At 39.8% G+C, this 23,506-nt stretch overlaps 1 protein-coding gene across 3 annotated transcripts in view; it reads left to right on the top strand.

Annotated features, from left to right (window-relative positions):
* DAAM1 (dishevelled associated activator of morphogenesis 1) overlaps window positions 1-23,506 on the top strand; it is a 181,390-nt gene that overhangs the window by 95,658 nt on the left and 62,226 nt on the right. For all 3 annotated transcript variants that reach the window (XM_008068063.1, XM_008068062.1, XM_021717559.1), the window contains one exon: window positions 7,658-7,747. In XM_008068063.1, coding sequence (XP_008066254.1) covers window positions 7,658-7,747 — 90 coding nt within the window. The remainder of the gene's footprint in view (window positions 1-7,657; window positions 7,748-23,506) is intronic.

Below are 23,506 nucleotides of genomic sequence, written 5' to 3'. Positions count from 1 at the left end.
ATGAGATGGAGGGGAATGACACAGGCATCCCAGCATAGCATTATGCTCCTGTTGACATTGTGATGAAACATAAGAAGGAGCACTGTCTGCTTTGGGTGACCCTGGATCATTGAGCTATGAGGACATAGATGGTCAGATGTCAGGGGCAGAAGATGTCCATGACTAATGAGTGGGTGGTGTATACATGTGGATATGCCAGACAAAGGAATGATTCACGTCCTGGGCAAGTTGGAGCAGGATTTCATCAAGATTCTCAACGGTGTGCAATTTAAGATTTATGAGTAGTTTATTTCTGGAATTTTTAATTTATAATTTTTAGATCACAGTTGACCAAGGGTAACTGAAACAGTGAAAGCAAAACTGGATAAGGGGGAGCTACTGTACTCTTCTGGAGTGCCACCACTAAGGAAAAAACAAACAAAACAAAAAAATGAAAAGGCTCTTAAGAATTTTTTGTCATATTAACATGTCACTTAATTTAACTACTAAGAGACGCTGAGGGGAACTTAGCCTTTTGGCCTTATTGGAATAGTACTAATAGAATTTGTGTAATTTTGAAAGAAAGGATAAGGATTATTTCACGGAAGTGATCTTTGATTTCAAACAAAAGCTGTGTCTGAAATTGTAACATCTCCCAGGTTGAGCTTCTTACTCTAAAGGGGTACATTGTTTCCTTTCTTTCTTCTTCATGCACTCCTTTCCAATTTCTCATCTAAACCAACTCCTTGGTTTATCTAATGTTCAACCTGAATTTTCTTACTATGTACACCAGCTATATATCCTCTATTATGTCTACATAAAATTTTTGTTTGTTTTCCTGGGTTCCAACAGGCATGCTTGATTTTTTTTCTTTTTTTTTTTTTTTTAGCAGTTTTATTGAGGGATCATTTACATGTTGTAGAACTTACCTCTTGCAAATGTACAGTTTGAATTTTAATTTATACAATCGTTCAACTAGCACCACTGTAGTTATAGAACATTTCCAGCAACCCATTTCCTTTTGTGTGTTTGTAGTCATCTCTGCCCCTGCCTTAGCTTCATGCAAACACTGATCTGCTTTCTGCCTCTATAGATTTACTTTTTCTAAGAAATTCATATAAAAAGATATTATTGAGATATAGTGATCCTCATTACTTTCTTTTCCATGAATCCTTCCTTTCTGTATTTGAGTTCATTATCAAAATGAAAAATCCCCTGTAATATTACTTTGAAGTAACTTTAGAACTTAAATCAACTTATCTGTCAGAATGATATTTAAGTTAGTTTGTAGTTTATCCTTTTTTCCTTCTCCCATGAACTGTATTTTTATTTCCTTCCTGCCCAGTAATGTATCTAAATGGGAGTAAGTAGCTGAAGGAGACAGGGCAAAAGCAATCTGGCTGTTTTGTAACTAAAGAAACAACTGTATGTTATCCAGGAATAGGGTCTGTAGACTATAGATTCAAACATAGGAACTTAAAAACTAAAACTACAACTTCCAGAGGAAACCATAGAAATTTTTTTTTTTTTTGGTCTGCAAATTACGAAGATTTCTCAGAGGAAATTTAGGCACCAATTATAAATAATATATTAAGAAGTTAGACTGCATTAAAATAAAATTTTAAAAAACCCTTGGTGATCAAAATTCATTGTTAACAAAATGAGAAGGCAAGCCACAGGCTAGGAGAAATATTCTCCAGTACACACCTTTGACAAAGGGCATGTTTCCAGAACTACCTTAAACAACTACTTTAAATCAACAAAAATAAAACAAGCAACTCAATAAAAATGGATGAGAGATTTAAAGAGATACTTTACAAAAAAGAACATGTATGAATGGCCAAAAAACATGTGAAAAATTATATTCAGAATCAGTTATCACCAGGAGAGTGGGAGTTAAAACTACATTGGGACAACAGTTCACATAAACTAGGATAGCTACAATTGATGAGAATGTGGAGTAACTGGAACTGCTGCCTATTGGGGCTGTAAAATGTTACCCATCGATTTCTAAAGTGTAGAGTGCTACAACCACTCTAGCGTATACCTTTGCTAAGCTCAACAGTTGTGTATTTAAGATCTGTACATTTCACTGCATGTACATTTTTACCTAAAAAAATAGGTTTCATCTTTAAAATGCATCGCTCATCTTATATCTTACATATTCCTTCCCTCCCTCCCTCCCAGCTTCCCTACTTTCTTCCCACTTTATTTGTTTTTGACCCACCTGTTATGTCCGATTGTTTTAGGAACCTGCAACATGTAAAGATGAGTAGAACAAATTGAGTTCTTGTCCTCTGGGAATGAGTCCACAATGAGAGTCAGACATGCCAATAACATAACTGTAGCAATGTGATAAATGCCGTGATGCACAGAGGGACTGCCTGGGCCAGGGAAGTCAGGATCAGCTGCCTGGAAGGGTATAGATAATGCCTTGGAAAAGCTTGGCTGAATAGGATTTCTCCTCAGACTTGGTTGAAAGGGCTTCCTGGAAAAGGGGAACAACTTGTGCAAAGTTTCAGCAGTTGACAACTTGGGATCAGAAGTGCTGTAAGGTGCTGCTGTGGGAGGAGGTGGGAGAGGCAGGCCAGCAAAAGCCATGTCATGAAGGTCTTTTACCTACTAAGGAATTTGGACTTTATCCTGAAAAGAAAAGGAATGGCTAAATCCTTGTATTATCTTGTCTTCCTTACTAGATTATAAATTCCTTGAAATCAGGGTCTGTTATTCATCTCTGTATTCTTTATAATATCTGGTCCTGGTCCTGGAATGGGTAGGACAGCGAGTAAGTGTTGATTGATCTCATAAGGCTGCGATGGTCTTTTAGAGTCTTGCATGTTTGATTCAGTCATATCATTAAAATAGAATGAGTCAGAGCAAAGATACTTTTGGAATGGAAGGATGGGGGTCTTATTACATTCTGGGCGTTGTGCCTAGGCACTCCCAATTATTATCTAATTTAATCTATGTCACTCTGCTCTGAATCCACCAGTGACCTCAGATTGCCCTTAGGATAAAGCCCTAAGTTCACAGTGGCTTTTGAGGCTGCTGTTCACTGTTTGCAGTGCTTTGTACCAATTTAATTCCTATTTATCTCTAAGCTCTCTTCACTTCCCTGGGAAAACCTTCACTGTCCTACCTTTCCTCATGGCAAGTAGGCTCTTAAAATTCAGCTTAGTGTGTGATTGTTCTTGGGTTAGTGTGACTAGTTGATTTCCCTTCTGCCCACACAAGGCTCTGTGACACCTTTTTGGTCCCTGTACCTCTGCCTGGCATTTAGTAGATATTCAACAAAATTTTTTGGGGGGTGTCATGAATAAATTCTTGATAACTATCAGGAATATATTATTCTTCTGTCTTCAGATGGAGAAATTGCTGTTCAGAGGTGAAGTAACTTGTCCAAGGTTGCACAGTCCACAAGGGCAAGCTCGGGAATTCAGGGATGTCTGACAACAAAACCACCCCACTTTCTGCTAACAGTCAGTCAGTTGATGGACACATTTTCATGTTTGCATCAGTGTCGTGAATCTACCTACCTATCTGATGATCAACTGACAGAATGAACAGTAAAGGGATCGAGAACACTGTGTAACTATGTGTTCCTCCTCCACTGCTCACTAACTTTGTTGCTTTAAGCAAACTACTTAACCTCTCTGTGACTCAGTTTCCTGGAAAATGCAATATTACCCACTTTATTGAATCGTGAGAATACAATACATTAATCCATATAAAACACTACTATTAAGTATACAGAAAGTGCTCAATGGTTGTTAAGTGTTACTATTATCAGTATCCATTTATTTCTTCCCCTCTTCTTATTATAATCCAAAATTATATCCAGAGACTTTATAGCAATTTTTAAAAAATGTCTTTACTCATTGAAAATTCTTTTCTTCCATGTAATCACCTGCCTCTAAATCCTAGTTCATCTGTATTTTCTCAATTCAAAATCGGTCATTTTTGCACCTCAGCAGAAGCAGAAGTTATCTCCCTCTAACAGCAAAATACAATCATATTAAAACTTTGCTATGAATTTCTAGGTTTTAGGATTCACACGTTTCTTCATACCTCTGCTCAGTTAGCAAAACTGTGCTGTCGTGTAGTAAAGGATGCATTCTTTTTTCTTTTTTGATCTTTATTTCACCATTAAGATTATCCACTCTATTATTTAGGATGCATTCTTTTCTTTCCTTTTTTTTTTTTTTTTTGAGTTGGACCCTCACTCTGCCGCCCAGGCTGGAGTACAGTCACACACTCATGGCCTCCCCAGCATTGACCTGCTGGGCTCAGGCGATCCTTCTACCTCAACCTTCCAAGTAGCCAGAACTACAGGCATGCGCTACCACGCCTGGCTAATTTTTTATTGTAGAGATGAGGTCTCACCAAGTTACCCAGGGGTCTGAAACCCGTGGGCTCAGGCCTCCCAAAGTGCTGGGATTACAGGCTGAGCCCCCGAGCCCCGCCTAGGATGTGTCCTTAATACTGCTGTTCGTTCTCTCACAAATCAAAAACATTTTCTCAAAACTAAGCAACATATTATTGAGCTGTTTGAATAACTGACCTGATTGTTGAGAAGTGATTTATGTCACCATTATTTTCCCCATTCATCAGTAGGCGAGGGCAGGTGTGAATAACAGGAAATTAAAAAAGGAAGAAAAATAACTACTTCACATGTATAGTAACTGTATGCCAAAAATCTGACATTTTTAACTTGTTCTCTTATTCTGGAATTTTCTGTAAAAATCCCTCATTCCTTCCCTGGTTGTTCACTGTGTTGAAATTCTTAATAGGTAGTTTGTTGTGGTTAGGGTATAACTGTGTGTATGTATGTGTGTGTTAACTGTTTACCTTGCTCTTAAAATAAAATAGCAACGGATGTGTGTTTAAAGGATGAAATAACAATAGTCCAGTTGCTACCCTTGTGCCAGGCAACACTGCATGCTTAGTTGGTGTTGCCAGTCCTCACAACAACCTTGCAAGAGACATGATGTTCTCATCCTGGCGACAAGGAAGAACAGGTTTGAGGAGATTAAGAACTTCCCCAGAAAAGCTAGCATGTTAAATTAGGTTGTGATTAGGCCCTGGAGGTGTATGTGTCAAGACAGGGTGTGAGGGGATATCTAGAAAAGTGATCCTGGCAAAGTAAGTTGGGGTTATAAATGGAAGACTTCAAAAGGCAGGCTAAGGAGTGGATAATTAATCTTACGGGTAATGTGGAACTAATGAAAGTTTTTGACCTGGGAGCTCAAAACAGCACAGGTGCTCTATCTTTAAGGCAGTGGTTTTAAAGTGTGGGCCCCAGACCAGCAGCATCAGCAACACCTGGGAACTTATTAGAAATGCAAATTCTTATACCTCCTCCCACCTGTCCAATTCTAAATGCTGGGTGATCAGAGATTTAAGGAGGCTTCCAGGTGATTCTGATGCTCACTCAAGTTTGAGAACCACTGTTCTAAGACAGTTCTGGCCTTGCTGCAAAGGAATGCTTGGAAAGGCAAGGAAGAACAGTAGGAGCTGTCGTCAGCAGCAAAGGAGAGGTTATTAGGACATAAATGTGAGTGGTTTCAGTGGGAATGAAACAAAGGGAAAAGCAAAGGGAAAAATGAGGTTTTTCAGGAAGAAGTAATAGGACTTGATGACTGAATGGAGGTGGCAGTATATGATCAGTGCAAAGGCAATATTATAAGCCTGAATGTTTATGAGTATTGCAGAACAGCAGATATACACAGAATCCATTCTAAGGTGGGGGAGATATATACTTCAGGGATTTAAACATTATGGTATTTTAATTTATAGGGTTTCTTTTTTTTTTTGAGTCAGAGTCTCACTCTGTCGCCCGGGCTAGAGTGCAGTGGCACCATCATGGCCACTGCAGCCTCGACCTGCTGGGTTCAGGTGATCCTTCCGCCTCAGCCTCCCAAGTAGCTGGAACAGGCATGTGCCACCACACTCGGCTAATTTTTTGATTTATTGTAGAGACGAGGTCTCGCCATGTTGCTCAGGCTGGTCTCGAACCTCTGACTTTGGCCTCCCAAAGTGCTGGGATTATAGGCTTGGGCCTTTGACCTTGGCCTCCCAAAGTGCTGGGATTATAGGCTTGAGCCACTACACCTGGCCTTTTTTTTTTTTTGGTCTCGGTCTCAGGCTAGAGTGCAGTGGCACAATCATAGCTCACCACAGCATTGACCTCCTGGGCTCAGGTGATCCTCCCAGCTCAGCCTCCTGAGTAGATGGAAGTACAGGCATAGCACATACCGCCATGCCTGGCTAATTTTTTGATTTTTTTTTTTTTGGTAGAGATGAGGTCTCCCTTTGTTGCCCAGGCTTGTCTCAAACTCCCAGACACAAGCAGTCCTCCCGCTGTGGCCTGCCAAAGTGCTGGGCCTACAGGCGTGAGCCACCACCCCCAGCCATATAGTTTTTTTTGTTTGTTTTTGAGTCTTATACCCACCAATCTACCACCCTCAACTAAATAACTTTCTCTATGGGAATTAAAAAATACCAGATGTTCGATACTAATAGTAACACTGACTGTGGATTGAGTTCTTATTTAAACACCAAGAACTCTTTTTAAAAAAATTATTTTATTTATGTGGGGTACAGTTCAGGGTTAGGTATACAAATGTTCATTATGTAGGTACCCTTGTTGGTGAGATAAACACCAAGAACTTTTCTCTAAGCACTTTATATTAATTCCATTATTTTTATCAGTTATGGATGTTTAGAAATTTCCTTCCTTTAGGGTTTAATCTTAAGCTGTACACAACTATAAAATTAATGTTTCCAAACACTGATCTAAGAGTTCATAATATGGAGCCAGACAACTCTGGGCTCAATACCTAGCCCCATTATTTGTCTGGTGTGCAGTCTTGAGCAAGTGATATATTCAATCTCCAGCCTAAATTTCCCGGAGCTGTATTACAGCGTGGACATAATAGTGAGTGGACCTCTTGGGGTTGTTGCAAAACTACAGTAAATGAGAAAAGACCTGCACTTAAAGCAGGTAGCATATTTCAGTTGCCGTTTATGCTATGAGGGAGTTGCTCCCTTGCTCAAAACTTCATGGGTTCGCCTTATTCAAGAGAATAAACTCCCTAGCCTGGCATTTAAGGCTTTCCACACTGGTCACTCTTATCTCACCAACCTTTTATCTGATGATTCTTTGAATATACCCAGTGCTTTGGTTATGCTGACCATTGTCCTGCAAACATCACATCTGTCACTACACCTGGCCTTTGTGTCAGTTGCTCCCTTCCCCAAGTCCTTAGGAGCCCAACCTGGTAGTCAGTATTTGTGAAGCCATCCCCAGCAAACCCTCATCTTATATGGTGATTCCTCCTAACTCCTAAGGTTTGATGGCTTTCATTGTTCAATAGACCCTACACAACAGTAGACAGTAGTGCAGGATAATTCTGTCTGTGCTGGTATTCTTTCCCCTGACCTTCACTTATTATAGGGTCATGCCCCATCCCTCTTGCTATACTTTCATGCCTAGCCCCTACCAGGGACATGCTTTCTTAATAACGGTAACATGAACCTTACTTAGCTTCTGGAACCTTTTCAATTTTATTTAAATATGTGTTGGGATTTCCCCCCACCCTTGATGATACTGATAATATTCCCAATAGAACTAACATTTAACTTATGAAACACTCATTACTTTTTTTTTTTCCCCCAGGACGAACTCGACCTTACAGACAAGCACAGGGAAGCCATGTTTGCACTTCCAGCAGAGAAAAAATGGCAAATATACTGTAGCAAGAAAAAGGTAAGATATTCATTGTGATTATGGTTAACTGGAAAATTATCATTTTTTTATTCCATTTGCTTTCCTATTTTGCCACCAAAATTAGACAGTTCTTCATAATGTGAAAACCCTATTGAACATGTGTTGTGGCCATGGTGTTACATGTAGCCAGTGCCAACCCCTTGGATGTTTTTATCCATATTTCGCTGGCCTCTCTGTGCCTGTAACCATCCTTCATAATTGTGTGTAACTGAGACCCAAAATAACATTGACCTGTGCAAGACAGGAACCTCCCCCCTCCCCCACCCTCCTTCATATGATAATCTATATGCAGGTGGATTAGGACAGGTGTTGTGGGTTCACAGCCCTCTGAGGCCACCTTCTGACAACTTTTGCATTTTGCCATCTCTCAGGTGTGGCCTTGTCCTCATGTTCCCAGGGAGTTCTCAGCCACTTCCCAATCCAAAGGAGGAAAGAAAAAGAAAACACAAACTCCCCCACCCCCACTTTCAGGGACGCATTCCAGGAGTCATATACCTAGGACTGCCCTTGTATCTCGTGTTAGTGGCCACACCCACTGCAAGGAACAAAGTCTTTAATCTGGGCAATCACTTCCCACTTGAAACTGGTCATTTTGTTACTTCAGGAAACAGGAAGACACCAAAGCTCTTCTCAGCATTTGTGACACCAGGCATCACTCCGTGGTGACTCTGTCTCCTGAAATAAAATTCACTCTGCTTTTAATCCTTGTGGCGGATTCTTAGACTGTCTCATGCCTATTCTGGGGACTAATTCTGTTCAAGGCCACCGTTTGCCACTTTAACTTCTATTCAGACAGAGACATAAACCAAGATGGGGTAGGCAGGAAGGGCAGGGTTAGCACCTAAGAAATGCTACCTCTCTCCAACAGGCAACAGACACTTGGATTACTCACTCTCGACCCAGGGAAACAGGAACAAACTACAACAATTCAATGTCTTTTTAAGACACCAGTATCAGTCAGGAAAACCTTTTATGGGTGACCAGTATGCAGCCTGGGACCTCTGTTTGCCCACATGGCAGCTTTCAGCACCTGTGGCCCCTCTTTGTGCTTTATGTAATTGCCTTTTGTCTCTCTCCCAGGAGCATCTTCCTTTCTCAGGAAAGATACTTTCTCTAGTAGTGAGCCCGCACGTTTAGCTCCCTCACCCCACTTTATGCCTAGTGAGGCACCATGTCTCATCAGCTTTATAATGCCATCATCTGATACTTTGAAGTGAATATGTGATGACTGAACCACTGAGTTGTCATTAGTGTTATATTGAGCACTGTCAAAAAACTTAAAGCACATTAATTTTCCACCTGAGCAGTTGTAATTTATAAAACTATGTGTCAGATTTGCTTCTGGTGGCCTTTGCTGAAGATGTGTTCAGCTGTAACCCCAGTCAGATCTCTAACCCTCTATCAAGTCAGCCCAAACTGAAGCCTTACGGCTTCCTAATCCAGTAGTAACCAGTAAGACATCTTTGTGAAATACTTGCATCTTTCTTTCCTCTGTTTCCCTGTCTCTTGGAATACATCTTACTGACTAGAAAACCTCTCTTTTGTTAAACTGATTGTCAAAGCTGAAGAAATGTGTATAATACACTGGGAAAGAATTTTAAAATGGAAGTAAAATGTGTTCATTTCTGAAAGTGATGACATTGTATAGTCTTTGGAAGTAAGGGAGCTTTTGCACTGCCATCTTAAAAACCTGCCACTAAACCCAAGACAGAAATTCTCCACTACCTATATGCACAGAAAACATTGTCTATTTTGGCTCATTCCGGTGTAGGCTTTTTCTCAAAAGTAGGAAACAATACAAAATAAGGATTGAGGATACACACTGGTAGAAAGAAAAGGGCAAGAAAATGGGAGCAGCTTACTGAGGAGAAAGTTTTCTTCTTTCCCAGATTTTATTACACCCTGGATAGCAATTGAAAGTTAATCATGGAAACTACTGCCCCTTAGATTAGAAAAAGCAAACCCTGGAGGATAGTAATGACCTCAGGCTTGCAGCTGCTGCTCGTTTTTCAATTTCCAGGCCTATCGGATCCCCTTGCAAACCTCGACTTGAGTGTGCATGGGGGGGGGGCTTTTTGTAGGAGGATAGATATGGATGTGGCCACTGGCCTCAAAATTCTGTTTTCTGACAGATGGTTCCTTTTTGCTAGTTCCTGGCCAGATTGCACAGATCTTTGGGAATGCACTTCTGCTAGCTTCATTCCAACAGCTTGGACTCCTTATGTGACTTAGCAATGGCATGACTGGGTGGGAAAAGCCATCTTAACTGCCTAGGGAATCCCATGGGCTTCTAGATCTGCCTCACTTAAAAATGGATGTTAGCATTGCTTGACCAAGGATTTTCTTGATTAGAGCTTCTAGCACTGTTAGAGACCATTACTGTGCCTTTGGTCTGAAACTGAGCTTTTGGGGCACTGCAGGAAATATACAGTGAATAGGAGAGCACAAAAACCTAACAAGGAAAAGGATATGATGTTTACCTCTTTTCAGAGAATATGATTTCCTGAAAGACAGGCTACCCATTCTCATGGTGGCCATCCTTACTATTATGAACAAATTATTTTCCTTGGAACATCTCTCGAGTAACCTTTTCAAATCAGGCTTATCACCAGCGGGCCAAACCACATCCATTTCTCAGGCTGGGGGAAAGCTACACTCCTACGGCCCCTTCACATTTTCCATCTTTCAAGATTAGAACCCAGGGCACTACAGACATTCTCACACATAGTGAAGCTATAGAATAAGGGCCTGCTGAAGCCAACAGAAACAGACAGCATGAGTTGGTGAAAAGCAAGCCCTCCATGTAAAAATGAACAGGAGTTGTGGATGCAAACAAGCCTGGGACCTGAACATGGGGCCAAGCTGGGCTCAGCCAACTGGCTCTTTCCTGTCCAGCAGTGACTTGAGTCCCAGCAGTCTGCTTATCACATTCTGTGTTCATTTATGAAATGTCTCTATCTGAGTCTCTGGTTGGAAACCCATTTCCAGAGCCAAAATGAAAGCAGCAAAAGTATTTTTGGGGCTAAAATGATTAGAAAGAAATTAATAGGCATTTTGCCTAATTGAGTAATCTGGGGGAGAGATGGATATTGAGGCCTTGTTGAAAAACCAAACAAGTGTGAGAGTTACCAGACTGGTTGGTCAGCCATGGGTTGTCATAGACAGCAATCCACTGTCAAATTTTTTTTAACTTTAATTAAGGGTACAAAAAAGGCTCTATTGGTAGGGCTGGGGGAATTTTCAAATAGGAAATGTCTGTGGTGCTTATCTTTAAAGGTAATTCCCTTTTTAGTTCCAATCACAACATACTCTTTTGTTTAAATGAGGTTTTTCCCAGTCTCCAGCCAGAAACTGCATCTGTTAACAATCTTTTGGATTTTAAGCTGAAGTTTTTTAAACAATGAACCATCTGACCGCAAAAGGCATCTGGCCATGCTGTATTTGCTTATTGTTAACATGATTTTTAAATCCTGGGAAAAGTAAGGAGTAGGTCGTCAGAGAGGAGAAAAATCAAGTGGGTGTATACATGTATTATGCTGACAGCAATCTTATCAACACAGGAAGAAATCTTCTTTAATTGCTGTTCTGCCTAGGAGCAAATATACTAGTTGTGTCACCTAACCCATCCTTGTAAGTATCCAGAAAATACTTATTGGGCTTCAGAGTTTGTAAAGTAAGTGAATGGAGCTACAGACACCATAAGCTGTAGTGACATCAAATAGTCAAGGCAAAGATCAGGATTTGACAACTGTGCCTAATTTTTTCTGCTTTGTTTCTAATCTCTAAAGCCAAGGCTTCAGTAAGTGGTATCAGATTCTTCATATTACATTTCTATAAGTTTTGAGGTCTGCTTTGGGAAAGGTGAATTTCTACTCTGCTGCTGTGAGTTTGAGTCCAGTTAAATTGTACATGAATCTTGCTATCCTGGCTTCATCTCAGCTCTTGTGATTTCTGCAAACTGCTGATCTGGTGCTAGGAATATTTTGAAGACATCTAGGAAAAGCAGCTAAAAATTCAACTAGTTTCCTTTATCCCTTTATTTGGTTTGTATATCCTAATTGGATCAATTCCCCTATCCTTCCACAAAAAAGTATTCTCCTTTCACCACACACACAAAAAGATTCAAGTTGTATTGTGTGTGGTCACCAGGATGCAGTTCTTTCAGTTCTTGAAGCATTGAGCCCGTCTGTGTTTGGAGTGCAAAGAAGGAATGGTTTATTAAAATATAGATGTAAAGAAATGCATGCTAAAGTAGTAGAATCAAAGACAAAATAAACTATCAGTTTCTACACAACTGTCAAACAAACTAGCTGGAAGATGAGGAGGTGAAATGAGACATTAGTCCTCTAGTTGTTTTCTGTATTCTAATGGGGAGGCACTGGGAAAAGAGGCAGTGTCTGGGCATTGGGCCTGAAGATGTGAGAAGGAAGAGAGAAGGATGTTGCATTCTTTCTTTCACTACAGTTGATCATATATATAGTAGAGGGAGTATTGGATTTTCAGGTGCCCGCTCTGCTAGATGCTAAGCTTTGGGAGAGGGAACCAGTAAAAAGGGAGACTAGACTTCAGTGACTATATTAGTAGACTTTATTAGAAGTTATTGGGGTTTTCAATTCCAATGGTGGGTTCACATTGCCATTTGTGCACTTACGTGATAAGGGCGTAGGAAAGTGGCAGAAGCAATAATGATTAGAAGTGGAATTTGTCTGTCTTTTCCCCCCACACTCCCTAAAGACTGTATAAGAGAAGCACAGTCACTGCAGGACAACCAACATCTCTAGACTCTGCAATCTCTGAAACTCCCTATCTTACTATGTATTCCCTGGCATTGAGACATGAGGATTTGTATATAATCCCACATTGAAACTGTAAGAAATAACAAGCTTTGAGTATCTGATGTATCATTCAGCGAAGCAATGCAGTTGGTGACGGGCAAGTTGGTGTGTGATTTACTAGATGTGTGTTGAGTGTATTCTCTGGGGTAAATTCTTGCCTGGAGTCTGAGATGATTAAACAAATAAGCCAGATTTTTTTTAGAGCTGATAGTTTGTGTAGGAGAAGCAGATAAAATCAAATGATTGCCAAGTCTTGCCATAAGCTCCACAACAGGGCAAGCATATAGGGTCTGAGACAGAGTAAGGAGCAGCCAACCTCTAGGTGTGTGTGTGATTGAGATGACTGTTCGCTACCCCTTGTCCAATCATTGGTTATGCCAGTGAGAGTTGATGTCATGCTTTCATCCCACTATCTAGAAACTGGTTCCCTTTTCATCATTTGAGCTGTGTTCACATGTACTGTATACTTTCTCCTTTGATTTGTATTTTGTTCTTTGTCCCTTTTGCCATTGCTTAAAAGGTCAAATTTAGGCCGTTGACCTAATCTGATCTTTACTAAACACAACTTGCAGGCCATGTTAGGAAATCTGTAAGAGACTTGAACTTTTTGATAAACAATGAAGACACTATGAAGGAAGACTAAAATAACTGAGGTTTTTTCCAGCCTGGAAAAGAGAAGGTCAGGTAGAAACTCCAACACAGGCTGGTGTTCAGTGGGCATGCCCCAGTGAAGCTGTATTATCTGTCAAAATATTACCAACTCCCAGTGGGTGAAAAAGAGCTTCCCCTAGCCTTCCCAATAAAAATCGCCCTGCCAATCTGACCCTTCCCCTATGATTTAGAGACTAAAGGGCTAACTCCTGACATGGCACAGCTGGGACTCCAGGCCCATGTTCCTGTACTACTGCATCATTGGCTGTAATTCACTGATGCCCATGCCATACTAGTTGATAAGTGTGCATTGACCTAAGTATGAGATACAGATTGACCCACAGAATGTGGCCAAAACCATTTGGCAATATGTATCCAAAGCCTCAGACTCTCCTCTAGAAAGTGTTCAGAGATGCAGATGAAGAATTATGTGCAAGGATGTTCTTTGTAATGCTGTCTCTAAAAGTCAATGATTATAAACAGCTTAAAGGAGGATAGTTGTATTATATACACATTCACAACAGAGTATCTTGCAGCCAGTAAAAAGTCATGTTTTCAAAGAAATTTTAATGATAAGGGAAACTGCTCAGCATGTAATGGCAAGGTTTTAAAAAAATATGCAAGTCCCCTCATATCTGTGGTTTTGCTTTCCACAGTGGTTTCATTTATCTGAGGTCAACTGAGGTCTGGAAATAGGCGAGTAAAGTATAGTAAGGTATTATAACAGAGAGAGGCAACATTCACATAACTTTTATGTTTATTGTTGTAATTATTCTATTTTATTATTAGTTATTGTTAATCTCTTACAGTGCCTAATTTATAAATTAAACTTGGTATGAATGTATAGGAAAAATATGGTAAATATAGAGTTCAGTACTATCCAAGCCACAGTTTCAGGCATCCATTGCGGTCTTGGAATGTGTCCCCACTGGTAAGGGAGGGGCGGGACTATGTATAATACGTTATATTAATACAACAGAAATCTGCCAAGGTGTATATATGGAGGCAGGTAGACAAACAGTTGTGAGGTAGGACTAGATGATTTATGTTGATTTATTTTTTCTTTATGCAAATAAATTCTAGATTTTATACAGTACATTATTATCCCTCTTACTTTTAAAATTTTTTTTTTTTTTTTTTTTTGAGTTGGAGTCTCACTCAGTCGCCCAGACTGGACCTGCTGGGCTCCAGCGATCTTTCCGCCTCAGCCTTACGAGTAGCCGGAATTACAGGCATGCGCTACCATGCCCGGCTGATTTTTTGATTTATTGTAGAGATGAGGTCTCGCTGCCCAGGCGGGACTGCCCAGAGTCTTTTGGTGTCATTGTCTATTTAGGCAGTGACTCTGAAAACATGGTGATCTTGGCTCTGATGAGATTCCCTCAGTTTTCTGCCCAGAAACCCTCTGAAGGCATGTTTCTCATTGCCCTTGCCCTCCTAAGTGGTATAATCTCAAAGCTAGTGACCCATTTTCTTTATTTTCTTTTGATTACAGAAGCCAGTGCTGTTAAAATGAACAGCAAGTTTTAGATTCGAAGCATAAAATACGTCTAGTCAAAGATTCTCTGCCTCTAGCAATCAAACCCAAGTTAAGTTATGTTCTAATAAAGGGCAGTTGATTCTTGAGTATTTATTTGCCTCCTCTTCCATAATCCCTTTGTTGAATGATACCAGTTTTGGGTATTTATTTTCCTCCTAAGCCTTACCAGTCATGTCAATCCAGTTGTCCCCATGGCCACCTTTGCCTTATGTATCCAGTGTGTATTTTCATAAGTGTTGCTTTTCACTTGGCCCCTGTATTCCTTAATGAAACAGCAGTAAGTAGATGTTCCCATAGGTTAAGCCAAAAGATATTTTGTCTTTCCTCTTTGGTGCTTGGAGAATTGAATAAATCTAAAATATCGTGGACAACTTCTGTTAGGGTATTACATTCCAGTTCTGTAGAGTCATCCCTTGGGATAGGTCATCTCCAAGAGCCTTTCAGTCCAAGGATCTACGTGCAAGTTTCCTTAATTATGTTTGTCCTTCATAATTGTTCTAAACTGTAGTATAATGTACGTGTGACACTATTTTTCTAAGATAAATAGAAGCCAAATAATAATTATGAGCAGTATTTTGATAGTGAAAAGCCATCCAAAAGGTAACCTGAGACGGCAGGATACCATTTACTAATTGTATGACCCGGGGCATATTAACCTAATTTCTCTCTCCTCCTCTGTAAAATAAGATTAGCTTCATAGGGTGGTTGTGAAAATTAAGTGAGATAATATGATTTAGTTATTAGAGAGCTTGGGGCACAATAACATTGACTGTTGTCAAAGTCACTGGTCATGATGGGGACTGTTTATAGCAGTTGTGTGAACTGAGTTTCTGCTTATTCATCCATATGCTGTCCTGGGATTTATTTCCATATTCTTCAGTGATTATATCTAGTTTTCTCAGAATAGTAGTGAGAATTTCAAAAGTGTTGAACCACAGGGCATTCAGAGACAAATAGAAATTTAGGGACGAGATCAGGAAAGTTGCTACTATCAGCACCAGAAATTGGTAAAAGGAGGACTCATTTATGGCAAAAGTTTTAGGGCAGTGGTGAGCAACGTGCAGTTCCTTAGCTTTCTGGGTGGTGCCCCGAACCAGTTTGGGAAGACTGAGGCCAGAGAAAGTCAACCTGTGCTCCACTTCTTTGTTATTCTCATCCATGTGCCTGCTATAGTGCTTCAGCACTTCTGCCCAGATCTAGCCCACAAAGAAGCTCTCTTGATTGGATCTGCCTGAAAAACAGTTGTCAACACCAACTGAAGTCAAGTCTGAAAAGTGGGCGTGTGTGGGTCAAACCACTTCTTAAATAAAACTTCAATTCCTATTCTGCTGCCTAGAAAGACTAAGTGAAGTGATTGAATATCTTTGGGTTTGAAATAAGCGTATTTTTAGGTGAAAACATCATTACTGCTATTGTTTGCAGTGGGGGGAAATCCCCTTTGTAGGATGAAACACCAAGAAGTTTCATTAAGTAAGCCATAATAAGTAAGTTATTAGGTTGAAGTGAGCCAGATTTACAAATGCCCTATTTGACCACAAAATTTGCTCAGAGTTGCAGTATTATAATTCAGTAGTGCATTCTAGCTCTATTATTTCTGAAGTTAAGCTAACAACAAAATTTTAGTGTTGAAAAGATAATAATGTTTCACCACATTTGCAGATAGTGTTATTATTAGATGTATTTTGTTGTTTTTTTTTTAAAGAAGCAGTAATCCTATAGGTACAATTAGGGCTTCCCTTTGGTCCCCACTTTGCCTGGTTTGAGATCAGGTACCCTTATTGATGTTGTGCCCCCTCTCCACCTGCCCCATCAGTATCTTGCTACTGCCAATCCTTTTCTTATGGTATTATGGTAAATGTTCAGGGTCCGCTTCTGAATGATATTATTAGATGTCTTAAACCTAATTACAAGAGTAGACATTGTAGGTTCTAATACATTGACATTCTCAAAATTTCACTAACCTGATAATTTTTCCCTGAAGTCATGGGATAAACTATTATTTTCTGATTGATTAACTTCTGTTGTCAAAATTTTAAATATATGAAAAAGTACAGAATATAGTAAATTCCCACATTAACAAATGCTAATAGCCTTGGCCATAGTCACCACGGATTTTTTTAAAGAAATAAAACAATGTAAATATAATTGAAGCCTAAAGACTGCTCTTAAGGTGGTATGTGGTTTTTTACTTGCCCATATATTTATAACCTTACTCTGTGTGTATGTAATCATACATAATATATACTTTTCTCTATTTTAACTGCTATATAGTGTTCCATTTTATCAACATGCCACAGTTTAGTTATTTTTACCCCATTGGACAATGTTTATTTTCCGTTTTTTACTGTTTGAAAAGCATTGTGATGAACGTCTTTGTGCATATGTTCAAGAATTTCTCTAGAATAGATACCTAGACATGTAGTTATTGGGTTATTTGATATGAGCATTTTTGCCTCTAATTGCCCACCAACATGGGTATAATACTTTATACCTGCAGTGAATTAGCTACCAACCATCTGAAGAGTTGATATTGTTGGAGGGAAGGGAACTAATATCTCTTTGCTCTGATCAGTCACTTTATATTGGTTTGAATGTTTCTGGTAAAAGAAATTGCTATTAAAATTGTTCAGTTGTCCCCTGTACGTCTCAAAAGTCCCATTGAAGTAAAAATTACTGAAATAGAAAGTGCTCGCTAAAAAATCCCCAAGGTCTAAAAAATGAAAATACCCATAAAGCTGTACAAAAGTACAAAATATTAGAAGTATATAAAAAATGGGCAATTCACTTAACATTTATTTGGTTTGACTGCAAAGGAAACTGCTGTGTACATGGCTTATTTATCCTCTCCTTTAGACCTATCTGTACTCTCAGTTCCAGACCCAGGCAGATTGTATTTTCATCTTGTCCAAATTCTTGACTGATGTGTGCCATCACCAAACACAAGAAGTTTCTCTGAGGCATTTGCCACTTCTCTGGTTGATGACCGAAGTTACAGGTACAGAATCAGCATGTCTGCACAAGCCAGCAGATGAACTGTGGCCGAGATTCACACAGTTGGCCTCTTCTGCCTTTAATCAGAACATCTTTATCTTCAGCATTTCTTTACAAAAGTTTTGAGAGTCTCTCCTTCCCCTTGATTCCTTTAGGTATTCAGAAATCGAGAGGCTTAATTTGCTGTCTATCCCCCAGGTGGAAATTCTGAGCTAGTTTCTAGGACAAGTTAATTTGTGGATTTAAGGGTTGTTGATTCTTTTTTTTTTTTTTTTTTTGAGTTGGAGTCTCACTCTGTCGCCCAGACTGGAGTGCAGTGGCCACTCCCGGCCACTGCAGCCTCGATTTGCTGGGCTCCGGTGATCCTTCCGCCTCAGCCTTCTAAGTAGCTGGAACTACAGGCATGCACTGCCACACCCGGCTAATTTTTTGATTTATTGTGGAGATGAGGTCTCACCAAGTTGCCCAGGCGGGTCTCAAACCCATGGGCTCAGGCAATTCACTCACCTCGGCCTCCCAAAGCGTGGGATTACAGGCTGAGCCACTGAGCCCGGCCGGGTTGTTGATTCTTTAGTCTGTGAATACTTTTCTTTGTTCTTTACAGCATTGTAAAAATGTGTCTGCCTTGAGGATTCCATCTCTCTCTTGTGCTTTCTAATACAGATTGAATATCCCTAATCCAAAACCCCAAAATCTGAAAATCCAAAATGGAAAACTTTTTGAGTGCAGTGCCAACATGACTCTCAAAGGAAATGCTCATTGGAGCACTTCAGATTTTCAATTTTCAGATTTTGGGGCTAGGGAAGCTGAATAGATAGGCAAAAAGCGAATATTCCAAAATCCAAAAACATTAAAAATTCAGAACACTTCTAGTTTTAAGCGTTTTGTATAAGGAAACTAATTAACCTGAACTCGTATTTCTTCAGTGAGTAATACCCCTTTACTAAAGATCTTGCTTTTCCTGTAATTAAAGAAACCAGACTGGAAGAGGGAGAGAATGACTTTGTGTTTGTGTTCATTTATAATCAAACAATGACAAAAATAAGCATTGTACAGCTGAGAAAAATGTATTTAGTTGGACAACACAATTGATGTGGAATCATGGAGAGCATGGGGATTGTGTCCTTTGGAACTCTCCTTTCCCCTCTCAGGTGGGGGCTAGAGAAGCAAATCCCTCAGCATTCACTTGGCACTTGGGAAGAACACTCCTGCCTTGGCTGCAGTCACTGAAGAAAACTTGGAGCTTTGGCTTTGAATGGAAGCTCTGGGAGGGCAGTATTTCTCAGCTGCCACAGGACAGCAATCTTTGGTCCTCAAACTATTCTTAAGTAGGTTCCTTTTAATAGTACTGGTGCCTGACAAATTCCATTGTCTGTGGGTTGCAGAGGTAGGAGTCCGTGACTATCTTGGAGCCCTCTTTCTTTGTTACAGAGCACTTTGCTGTAGTGGAACTATAATAGGCCCTTTGAGCCCCTTGCCTGTGTGTGTTAAGGCATAAAGGCATAGCTCCATTTCATTTCCAAATTATGTAATCTGCAGATGCAGAATTGCTCTAGACACAGAAATGGACTACTGCAGTGTCCTATGGGACCCAAAGTGAGTTTGGCTAGAGAATCTGAGCAAGTGATCTCATGATAGCTGTCTCAGATGGGAAGGAGTATAGCTGTATCTCACATCTAAGAATCCATAATTTGCTGTCCATTCTGGTTGTCACCAATCCAGTGGACCTTGGGGGTCTACAGGACAGAAGACATACCAGACCAATGCACACCCTTTGTCTTTAGGACAGTAGTTTCCTGACCTTGTAACCTGAGTGGAGTACAAATAACCTAAAATAAGGGTGGCAAAAATGTTTATGTTGATTGTTAACTCTGAACAATTGGTGATGGAAGCCTGGAACATGCTGAGAAGTATTCAGAGGTTATGAATGGTCTCAATAAGAAATAGCATGATAATTGATTAGCAATGTCTGCTGTGATGGAGAATGTGGCATATGTAGCAGATATTTGCTATCCCTGTCTTTGCAGGCTCCTCTTACTCCTAGATTATAGTCAGATTTAAGTAGCATATTCCACATTCCCTTTCCCTTGGGCCTCTCACTGGTTCTCAGCAGACTTCTAAGTGCTGTGGTACCTTTCACAGAAAGTCTGTTCTGAGCCTGCCTGACTTCATCAACTCCAGCTAGGATTATGAAAGACATTGATATGGAGGGAAATGCTCTCTTTGCAAGAGAGAGATATTAAAGAACAGGAAACATGTTTCCTGTTATCTTTACTCTCTCTGTCTTTTTACTAACACCTCCAGCACACCTAATACTATTGAATTTATTTCACTCTTGGTGCATTTCAAAATTTATCCTCTTTGAATAGTAGTAAGATGATTTGAACTTCCAGGGTAAGTTTGGATGTCCACTAATACTTCTAATTTGGGGTTCTCAAAACTCCATGCATTCTAGGAACCTGGTAATTTGTGGCACTAGAAATGGTTTGCAGTAGAAAATCTACCAAAGAGTACTACCCTTAAATTACAGTGTCTTAAATTCTCTGTTATTAAATTCTCTGTTATTTTTCAGTGTGGAACAGAGAAACATTTGAATTGCACAGATTCAAGATAGTATCTTTTTATCTGTCCCCATACTAAGGAAAACCATTTTGTTTCTTCAATTTCTTTCTTTCTCTATTTTTTTTTTTTTTGAGTTGGAGTCTCTATCGCCCAGGCAGGAGTGCTGTGGCATGCTCACGGCCACCTCAGCCTCAACCTGCTGGACTTAGGCAATCCTTCCACCTCAGCCTTCCAAGTAGCTGGAACTGTTTCTTCGATTTCTATGATATACTTTCCCATGTCTCCATATTTAGATATTTTTGATATAGTGATATCTTATAACCGATGCTTTTATTTCATTTGCTAAAAAATGCTGCCATTAATTCAGTAGACAGGGGTCCCCAACCCCTGGGCTGCAGACCAGTACCAGTCCATGGGCTGTTAGGAATCAGGCCTCATAGCAGGAAGTGAGAGGAGCTCTGCCTCTTGTCAGGTCAGCGGCAGCATTAGATTCTCATAGGAGCACAAACTCTATTGCGAACTGCGCATTGCGAGGGATCTAGGTTGTATGCTCCTCAGGAGAATTTAATGCCTGTTGATTCCCCTCCACGCCCCCGTCTGTGGAAAAATTGTCTTCCATGAAACCAGTCTCTGATGCCAAAAAGTTTGGGGACCACTGCAGTAGTACTTTGTAGAGTCCATAATGACTTAAAATTAGAATCGCAGTTATGACTCTTCTAGAGGACAATTAACCCTGTAGTAGCTTTTTTCTCTGTCTTTATGAGGATGCACCCCTGATAGAATATGCCTTTATGTTCTTATATTTTCCCAATTCTCTTCTTAGTTTAATTACTGTTTTCCAAAGGGTCCTCTCTTGTTATAGCTTCATGTTAAGTATTATTTTGCAAATCATAAACACACTTTGATTGTTTTCCCAAGGGCAGGTTACAGAACATCAAAACCTGCTTTATGACATTCTGAAAGGAGGGTCTAGTAGCAGCAAATCTGGTAGCAAGATGTGAAGCAGCAAAGGCCATTGACACCACTGATTAGATTTCCACACTGCATAAGGGTTTAGTGATATGCGTCCAAACACGTTAATTTACAAACCAACTGGACCAAGTTGTACCTGGGTCTGTGGGACTCCATGGTGACATGTGGATCAAAGATTTAGCTCTTAACAAGCTATGTAGAAATAATTTGTTTTATGTTACTGCACACTGTTATGTCATAGGCACCATGCCTGCCTGCAGGAGCATGTGGTGGTGTATCACTACTTAAAATAATAATTGGAGAATGTTTCTTTTTCTTTGCTATGAAAATGAAAGGAAATTGTCATATAAAATTGGTTTCAGATGTTGGAGTTGTACTGATTGAGAATTTTAGGCTTCAATCGCATGCCATGCCATGAAGTGCTTTGCCAAAGTAATGACTTATTAAAATAAATAAAGTAAATGTCTCATAGTTTGGGAAGTGGACTGTGAAGTCTCAGCTCTTAGTTTTAGGTGAGACTTGGGACTGCTTTCTTCGATATCCCAGCACGTGAAACACATTTCCCCCCCTGGATCCTGTAATGTATGACTTTAAGGTTTCAGATCTATAAAGTCAGCTGAGACCTGTTCAGGAAAGAAGGTGGTGTTGGAGCAGACACGTCTTGCACTCTCAGAAATGCAGTCATTTTGTTGCTCTTCCCCACAGGGCAACCAGATCTCTTTAAAGTGATGCTTTTTTCTTGCTTTTCTGGGGTGTGTGATTTTGGGAAGAACAAAAATGATAGCTGTGTGTTGTTTCATTCAGGCCATTTAGGAAGTTTTAATGATTTTTACCAGTGTAAATAAAGTTTGTGACATGTAGAAAATATTAACGTAACATTTTATGCTATCAAGGAAGTCTTTTGAAGCATTTTTCTCAGTGGAGTTCAGGAATGCTTGTGCTTAATCTTTATTTTGCAGTTAGAAGATACATTGATAAAAACTGGGGTTTAGCAAAAATGCAGGAAGGTTAATCATACTTGGCTATTTCTTTTTAACATGAAGAGAAGAGAGTGAAGCATATAAATAGGTATAGTTTTTTGTTTCTATACTTGCAAAGGCTTAGAACTTATTATCAGAATAAACCTGAGATCTAAGAACCTCTCAGCTCTAAAGTTTGGAAACATGTAAGTCTGAGATCTTCTAAGTGCATATGCATCATATTCATGTATCACTTACAAGGCGAGCAGAGAACTTGGTGTATTCCAACACCTAGAACAGTGCTTAGCCCATTATAGTTTTTAGTAAATATTTGTTGAATGAGTAAAGGAATGAGAAAGAAAGCAAACGACTTTAGATTTGATTCATCAATATGGATATGAGCATGATAAACAGAGGAATTCTGTTCCTATCCTGCCCTTGAGAAGCCCTATGTTCAGCAGTGTAGTGTTAACACTGCTGCAGATTTAGGCTGTCTACACAAGTCTAAATTTTAAAATGTTGCCATATCTCTGGGATGGTTTAGTAGATTATGTGTTACTCTAATATCACATCTGACTCCAGACCAAACTGTTAAGGAAGAGTGATTAAGTGTACCTTCCTTTCTAGCTGGAAGGCCTAACCTCCTGAGTGCACAGCTTGCTTTGGTGGAAAGTACAGGAAGTCTTAGTAGTACTTCAAATACTTGACCAATAAATTCTCAGGGGAGGATAAGAGGACCAAATGCTCTCTTCCAAGGGAAGTGAAGTAGGATAGTCAGGAGCTCAATGATCTCAAGTTTGAGACACAGCGATGGCGCAGATAGAGACCATGTCTTGCAACCCTAGACAAGGCAACAGAAACAGAGTTGAGGCAAAGTGTTCAGAATGGTGTTGATGTTCTTGAGCAAGAGCTTTGGGCAAGCCTGAGCATTTAGGCTATTTGGATGTGAGGAGCCTGGAGCAGCATGTTAGTCATGCAGTGCGATTTTCACGTGACACCTTTATAGGTTATGTTTTCTGCAACTAGGAAGCATTAATCATGCATCTTTTATTTTGCTAAAATGTAGTTATATTGAAATGGGGGAAGTAAACTGAATATCCTCTTTATACCACTCTTTAGCGTTATCTTCACTTTTCATTGTCTTTGAGCCGGTTCACAAATCTGTAAATTATTAAAAAAAGAAAAGAAAAGAAAACCAAATTGATAGTACTTCCAGTGATTCTTGTTC

The sequence above is a fragment of the Carlito syrichta genome, unplaced genomic scaffold (assembly GCF_000164805.1).
Source record: "Carlito syrichta isolate Samal-C Ts95f unplaced genomic scaffold, Tarsius_syrichta-2.0.1 Scaffold309858, whole genome shotgun sequence".
NCBI lineage: Eukaryota > Metazoa > Chordata > Mammalia > Primates > Tarsiidae > Carlito > Carlito syrichta.
Note: the sequence above shows the minus strand (reverse complement) of the source record. Positions and strands in the feature narration are given on the sequence as shown.